An 8,067-nucleotide genomic window follows, 5' to 3' on the forward strand; every position below is an offset into this window, starting at 1 on the left:
ATGGCTGGTTGAGTAGGTTCTTGCCAGCAACAATTAATAGCGTGACAAGAGATAAAAATCCGTTAGCACGCAAAAGCTACTTGGATTAAGTGTGCAACGGGATTATAAAAATATTAGAATTTTGAAAATAAGTTCAAAAAATGTCAATATTGCCTCCGTCAGTGGTGCTCAATATTTCTCATCATTAGGCAAACTAAGAAACTGAAAGAAAACTACCGCAAACTTTTCAGGTTTCAAAACGCACCATCACATATCAACTTAATACAATTATAACTTAACCATTACTACACAAGGAAAAAGCACCATAATAACATTAGTTGGAAAGGTTTTTTTCAAATTAACAAAGAACAATCGTGTATTGTGTTACGAAGTATATGGCAAATACTTAAACACTATCAGTTCAGCCTACCAATTTTAATGTTAAAGATTTTCCGCTTCGTACCAAACATTTGCCCTACATTTGCTTATGATGTTTAGGACATGAAATGCACTACAGCTTAGTGTAGTATTGGACTAAAAATTACGGCACTTCACATTTGGGTCTACAGTAACATACACATTCTGGGCTCTGGCTAGGGCAGCTGCCTTTTGAACAAACCTAGAGTTTCACGTTTAACGATCAATTTCTGAAATATTACGATAATGTTACGGGTTTTGCTTCACAAAAGCAGTACGCCAAATTTCGGTGGTCGTTGTGTTTATTGCAAACGCAAAAAAGAGAAACAGAAAAAAAAAATTAAGCGGTCGTCATGGGAACGATGGCCGGCAGCTTCTCATGACGGGGCTGCAGAACGCGCGAGCGGTAGATGCGCGACAACACAAAGGACAACATTGTGACGCAAGAGGCGGTGAAGGCGACGATGCCCAGGATAAGGAAAACAACCGAATGATCTGAAACAAATGTTGGGAAATCAACAACACCGGTCAAATGCGATTGGTCGCTACTCGCTGTTGTGAATATGCCAGTGGATTTAAAGCTAACATGGTAGTAAGGTACCTGGGCGTATTTAAAATTGAAATAAGTTTTAAAAATTGTGGATTTCAAAAAAAGGCTACAAAAGATTTGAACGGAGACATTTGTTATTGGGACAGATGCTAAAAACAAGTGGGATGAAAGTTTGGAAACACAAACTTACTATCAATGCTTAGCTCCATCGGTTCGTCCCCTTCTGGGTCTATTGGCGCCGCCCTTGGGTCCAGGGCCACCACCACCATGTCATCCTGGAAGGTCACACCCCCGTCGGTGGTTCCGTCCAAGTAGAGTTGTTCGATCTTGCGGCCCACGGAACCGTTGATAACGGTGATGGGCCCAAGTACAGCGTAGGCGACGTTCTCTTGGTTCAACGATCTTTTCCTGCGACCGGCGGCCGACGCACAATAAGAATTGCCGCTTCCCGAAACACAGCTCTGCGTGTTGGGTAATTAATAAAAACTGATGTTGGAGCGCTTTAGTAACCACTTCTGCGTAAAAACTGCTGAAGCGCTACTGTCGTTTAACATGAAGTTGGAACAAATTACATTTTCGCAACAAGCACTGGTGTCACAGTTTTGCGCGAAGTATTTTAAAGATGAAGTATACATTGGGTGGTAATCTCTTCACTACACTCGGAAACGTTTAATTGAGTGGATTGAGCTATATACTTACTGTAAGGTCGCCTTCCAGACACAGCAGCACTTCTGCATGGATGAAGATGGTGGAGCAAGCGCTTGCCATGGGAAGCTGCAAAGAGGCGCACACAGACTCCGGGGTGCTCTTGTCACCAGCTCGCATGGTGAATTTAAACGCCTGGGTGGATCGCTCGCATCTGAAAAATACCACGTGCTAATCGGTTTAACTTTTAAAATATATCGGAACTTGTTTTTTTTTATGTTTGCTGTCTGTCGGGGTTTCGGTTTAATTGGGAGGTTTCCGATGCATTTCTGTTTTGAAAGATTTACCTTACCTTAATGACGAAAGTGTTAATTGGGTTGGTTATTTCTATTCTTTTGGTTTATGCACTTTAACCTGCTGTATTTACCCTCCGCTTGCCATAGTGGTTAAGATGGAGCTGCTATCGAAAGGATCAGAGCTACAAGAGAGGAACATTCGCTCTAAGGTGGCCACAAACTTTGCAATAGCAACCTGAAAATAAAAATTTAAAAATTGATGTGTCAATTGTTTTGAGCATTTGAAATTTTTAGAGAAAAGCCTATAAAGGTGGCCCAAACGGGTTTAGGTTCATTCTCCACGGACCCCAGGTTGCCTATACAAACCTGCCCGGTGTTCACTTTTACGTTGACGTGGATCACTTCACCGACTGTGTACATTCCGTAGTCCTTCACGGTGAGGTAGGTGGGACACTGGGCCGGACAAGAATCCTTCTTGCACAAGCTGAACTCGACAGAGAACTTTCCAGAACGACCGACGCGCACAGGGTCAGACTGGATGCTGTGAATCAAGGTATGACGAGTAATTTTTTTGGTTATAGAAGTGATTGTTGTGACTACAGTGGAAATACTTTAAAGGTATTAAGGAAGAGGGTTTTAGGAAACTGTTATTTCAAAGTTTTGTTTTTAACCATAATTTTCTTAACAATCCCGAAAAAACAAACTTTGCATTTTATTTCTTTTAAACTGTAGGAATTGGGTTCTCTTTTAAGCATTAAATAACTAACTATAGTTTCTAATCAGCACCTAAACTAGTTTTCGAACATCAATTTGTTTCTTTGCGATCAGGGTGTCACCACCACCACTACCCTTACATTGGCTCCAAGGCTGTTGCAACGGCGTAGTCCCTCGAGTAGACGCAGGTGAAGTTAGCGACTGGCACCGGCATGTCGAAGGCCGCCCCAGTCTCTCGGTTGATCCACAGCTTGTTCTCGAAGGGGATTCCCTGGGCCAGTAGCTCTGCGACGTCACTTACGAAAGTTCCGCAGTCGCTGAACGGAAGCGGGATCTCCATCTTGAATGATCCGCTCAGGGATACAGTGGCTGTAAAATTGCGCGGAGGTAACTTGATGCTATTACAGGGATTTATCAAAAAATGCCAAAATTTACATTTTGAACAGATTTTACAAAATATTTCATGCCAAACCGACCACAAATTAAAATTTTCCAAAAAAAAAATGTCTCGGTACTATCCAATAAAAATACAGCCTCGTCAGTGTTCTAAACAAGCCATATAACTAGAGAAGTCCAGTCAAAGTCATTTGTTGCGCACGTCCCGGTCAGTCATAATTAGAGCAAGTCAAATCAGTCATGTCTTAATCATAACATTGTTTTAACTAGGAGATTTTATAAAAAAAAAACACTTAGAAATTAGGTAAAGTCATTTGTATAATGAATTATTTGGGAATTTGTCATGCAAAATTTTAAAATGATGCAAATAGCATTGGTGTCATGTCTTAATCATAACATTGTTTTAACTAGGAGATTTTATAAAAAAAAACACTTTTGATGCAAATAGCATTGGTGTAAAAGCTTCAATTGTTACTGCAATTTTCACAGGACCACGACTAACAAATTTTTGCGTAGTGAAGGTGTTATTAAATAGCTAAATTAGAATTAGGGCTTCTAGCACAGACCCTTGCATTTCTCGGGGCTGTCGTAGTTTGGCGACAAGTAGAACACACTGTTGCCGATTCCACCGTCGAACTCATCGTAAAACTTATCCGAAACCTCGACAGAGATGAGAGACTCGCCGCAAGAAACTATTGGAATGGCTGGAAGAAAATTGAGTCGATTGCGTTTACTGAGAAATGGTGAACACATTAACACAGGGCACTTTAGAAAAGAGTAATGGGGTCGTAATGCCAGAATAGTTTATATATCAACGTCTCATTAAAATCAAAAATTTCTGCCATCGGCGACTATGGTCGGTGCTAAATAACTAATCATGGAAATAACTAGCAAAATTTAAAATTTACTATATAGTGACGAAAGACAATTACCGATGTCGCAGTTCTTTCCGATGTAGCCTTCAGCACTGACGCACTGGTATCCCAGCTCGTGCTTACAGGAGGCTTTGCATTCGCAGTCGCCCGCACAAGGGTTTGGGTTGCAAGCATCACCCTCGTCGCAGTAATTTCCACCCCATCCAGAAGCACAAATACACCTTTGAAAAAATAAACACATTTGCTTTTATAAGTTATAAATGGAGACTGGGATAAAGGAATTTCTAAATAACACTGAGAATTGAAACTATAAGTAATGTAATTTTACTTTGGGTCAACACCGATTTTTGCGAAGCAATTAAAGTTCTTTGTAAATTTGTTGGGTAAAGCAGGTTTCAGCAAAAAATGCATTAAGGTCTTTGAAAATAATCAAACCGCTGTAGTTTTAGTATTTGCAATTAAGTTTACTTGTATCCGATTGGAATTCCTAATATTTCCTCATCTTGGCACGTGGCTCCGTTAATGCACTTGTTGTTCTCACACGTTGTGCTTTCGGTCGAAACGAATTTCTTACCGGCGCCGAGCATGGAAAGCTGACAAGTGGCGTTACCGTCGTCGCTAATGTACAATAAAACAAGAAAACGTTTAAGCAACTCACTGATCAAAACTTTTAAACACACACCACATCCAATGGTCATGGTCAGAGCCTTTAAAATTAGCAGCGGCCAACTGAATGCATCCAATTTCGGCAACCAGCCAGTAAATTCTCTTTTTAATGCACCGTCTATGTTTTGGCTATGCGAGTTATCCAAACAGTTCAATCACATATCCATCAATAAAACAAGTTGCTCAAAAACATAACAATTTTAATGATAGGTCACGTAAAACCTAGGTTGGCGTGTTGTAAGTTCAAAGGTAACCTTACTTTATCACGCAAACGGTCTTGTTGACTGTACACGGGGGGTCACATACAGGGGTAGTAGGTTGATTGCTGCCAGAGCCCTCTGTAACATTTCTGGCGCCCGCCTCGGCCAAATTGGAAAGAAATGAAGTAGCCAAAAAGAACCTTGGGGGATCGAATGTTAACGCTTTAGTAGAGGACACACTTTGCAGTTAAATACATTTGGTTGTGGATATTAGGTATCCTGCATTGACATCTGCCGGGCTTTAAGAAATTTGTTGAAATTATATATGTTTTTTTATTATTTGAAAAAACAGGAACGCTTTACGACTTAATAAAAATAGTTATGTTAACTCACCAAATGAACAAATGAAGCTTCATCGTGGAACTTAGTTTAACGGAAAATAACGAAATAAACAACAAAAACAAAAAAAAGATAAACTACCACTTAACAACGAGCCAAAAAAGTGAACAAACTACACGATTCGCTTCTGGCTTTTAAAGATTCAAAAGGGCGCCGGAATGTAATTTCATTGACAATCAGTGAATCCCGAAGTCAACTACGTGGTGGTAACCGGTCGCTTGTGTAAAGTGAAAAATATTCTAAAGCGGTGAGTTTAAACATAATGGAAAACGTAGAATAAATATCGAAGCCCATACAGAAATAGGTATTATTTTTTTATAATTTTTTTTAACAACGAAACGTTCACAAAGTGCTGCCTACTTCTAAATGGGCTTTTACAACCTTCAGCCGTCATGTTCCAATAATGGACAAAACCTGTGAAAATATGACTTTGAGTTTAAAGCGAAAAACGCGTACCGACATCGGTTGGACGTTATGAAAGGTCGAACGGGATCGATATAGTTTTGCATATTTTCTGTCATGGGCTGTTTCCGGTTGAGTGCTCATTTAAAGGACGTGGTTTTCTCAGTAGCTCGTTTGGTTTTTTGCCAAAAGTCCCATGGAAAATTAATCTTACTTTTCCAAGAGCGGGCACACGTTTTTTTAAGGAAGGTTAAAACACCATTTAGTTTAAGTTGTCACTTTTTTTGGCATCTGTTGGGAGTGACCTAATATTTTATGTGATCTCTGCTAGCATCTGTTTAATGTCGTCAATACGTTGGTGGCTCTCAAAAAAAAAACTAAAATAAGTGCACATAGCCCGAATGCGCCAGTTTAAACCAGCGTCAACAAACTTTTTTCCTTTGGTCACGAAAAGAGCCGGAATACCTGTAAGAACTGATACATTTTGTGTCTAACTGTATTCACCTAATATCGTTTAATAAAAAAATATTACCAACTTTGCAACAAAATCTGTAGTGATCTTTAATAAATTGTCGTTTAGTTTCACATTTTATCAAACTGAAGGTTGGAATTGCTTTGAACATCATTTCAACTTGACTTTATCTTCATTGGAAATATGCCACAGGCTTGCGGAATTAACGCTGTGGGCCGGATTTGGCCTAGGGGCTGTAGTTTGATGACCTCTTGGTTTAGATTTAGACACTTGCTTAATTGCTCAAATGCGCACAAATTAGACTGAATATAGTTCGTGCTAATATGTTTATCGTATTTTGAAAGCTTAAACCAGTGTTTCTCAGCCTTTTATGGCTAGCGGCACCCCTCATAAATAATAAATAAATTGCCGCACCCCTACAAACTTTTCCATAGGTAATTAACTGAATGTCACAATAAACATTAACTCTACAGAACGTAGAACGTTATATTTGTATTATTCTTTTCTAATCTTACTCAAAAAGTTGTTTAAGAGTTTAGCAAAAATCAGATTCTTAAAACTGCTCAAATACCTATCGGCACCCTTCAGCATTGAAATGGCACCCAAGTATGCCGGGGCACCCCTGTTGAGAACAACGGACTTAAATGTATCATTATTCAATTTATTGTTATTGTCAAAAAATGTTTTGCTGCATTCCTAAAAGAGAGGATAATCAGACTGTTTATTAAAACAGGTATAAAAACATAAAATAATGTCAATAATTTTGAAATATATATTTCGCGATATGAAACAAGCATTTTCAGTTTCTGTATAAAAAATAAAATGTATAAAATGCTTCTTAAAAGGAATCATCAAAATTATCTTCGTTAAACAAACATACGCTTTTATGTTTTGAGGATATTTAATGTTTTTTTAAATGTTCATATATTTGGGAAAGGAAACATTGACGGGGTTATTGCTGCAATGCGCAATAGACATGCATAACAATGCCCATGTAGGCTACTGTCGATGCATTCACGAATAATTACATTCTGCGTTTGCTTAGGTAATTACATGTGGCGTTTTCCTTGGGATAATTCTTTGAATTTAAACACATAAAAGATAGCAACATCTGTCACTAAACTGTAACAATTCCTTAAACAGCTGTGTACTTAAAACATTCAACGATCACCGTTTTAACCCTAACAAGCACATAGCATTACTTGGTTGACATGTTTTACGTCTTTTTGCTAGAGCTGTCGTAATGAATTGTAATGAAAAACAATTGCCCGTTTAGATAAACAATTGTGTGAATTGGGGGTTGCTGATCATATCCTGTACCAACCTAAATGTCTGTGATTGGACTAATGACCCAGAGAGTTGCGAATAAAGTATGTTTAGGATTCGGCCAAGCGCTAATGTTCTAACACGACGTTGAACTAATCGTTAATGATTAATGGGATCAATGTTTGAGCATATCAGAGTTGTGCACATTGCTGCTACACAAGTCATGTATGTTGCCCTTTTCTGGAAAACCAGGCAGCTTTGAGAACAGGGTTGGTCAGCCTATTGCGTATGCGCATTGAGTGGCGATTACAAGAAATGAACTATACCCCAAAAATTATATAAGTAAAAGCATGGCTTTCTGAGGGAATGCCAACCATTTTAGAAAAAACAAAAGCAGGATCTAAATAACTTACAGCTAGAAATGTGTTTTTCCACCAGAACATACTCATCAAAAACGCAGCGACAGATAAGTTATTAGTGATTCTTATTTGAAAACAAAAATGAAAAATTGTGCAAAGCAAATGTTACATTGCAAACAAAAGGTAGTCCACCCCTGTTTTGGAGGATGTATATACGTTTCCTGGAATTTAAAATTTAGGCACGGCGCCGTACGTTAAAGGTCGTGAAGGGTTATGTGTGCGATAAGTCGTGTTGTAATCAAGGCAATCCAGTGGGGAAGGACAAGCCCATGCCCCCTCCAAACATTTTCGACTAATTTTACCTTAAAAATTCACTTTATTTCTAGCGTCGCGCAAATTTCTATCCTGTTTTCCATATATATTTCATGATG

The 8,067-nt window shown here is 38.8% G+C and overlaps 1 protein-coding gene across 1 annotated transcript; it reads right to left on the bottom strand.

Moving 5' to 3' along the window:
• Positions 1-736: 736 nt before the first annotated feature.
• On the bottom strand, positions 737-5,232 carry LOC146167397 (uncharacterized). The gene is made up of 11 exons (XM_083385523.1): positions 5,132-5,232; positions 4,798-4,938; positions 4,341-4,490; positions 3,930-4,093; positions 3,564-3,701; positions 2,742-2,970; positions 2,254-2,428; positions 2,019-2,122; positions 1,646-1,805; positions 1,137-1,407; positions 737-891 (listed from the first exon to the last, which is right to left on the bottom strand). Exons 1-11 carry the CDS (start codon positions 5,152-5,154, stop codon positions 737-739), a joined length of 1,710 nt encoding a protein of 569 aa, XP_083241649.1. The 5' UTR covers positions 5,155-5,232.
• Positions 5,233-8,067: the final 2,835 nt, after the last annotated feature.

Source organism: Ascidiella aspersa, chromosome 1, assembly GCF_963924565.1.
Source record: "Ascidiella aspersa chromosome 1, kaAscAspe10.2, whole genome shotgun sequence".
In the NCBI taxonomy this organism is placed as follows: Eukaryota; Metazoa; Chordata; class Ascidiacea; order Phlebobranchia; family Ascidiidae; genus Ascidiella; species Ascidiella aspersa.

What these genes read in the sequence shown, in the direction of transcription:
- LOC146167397 (XM_083385523.1), bottom strand. Translation starts at nt 5,154, where the DNA reads ATGAAGCTTCATTTGTTCATTTG. An exon ending in GGAATTCCAATCGGATACAA is followed by an intron (nt 4,094 to 4,340) that starts GTAAACTTAATT and finishes ATTTTTTCAAAG; the next exon opens with GTGTATTTGTGCTTCTGGAT. An exon ending in ACCACTATGGCAAGCGGAGG is followed by an intron (nt 1,806 to 2,018) that starts GTAAATACAGCA and finishes GGTATTTTTCAG; the next exon opens with ATGCGAGCGATCCACCCAGG.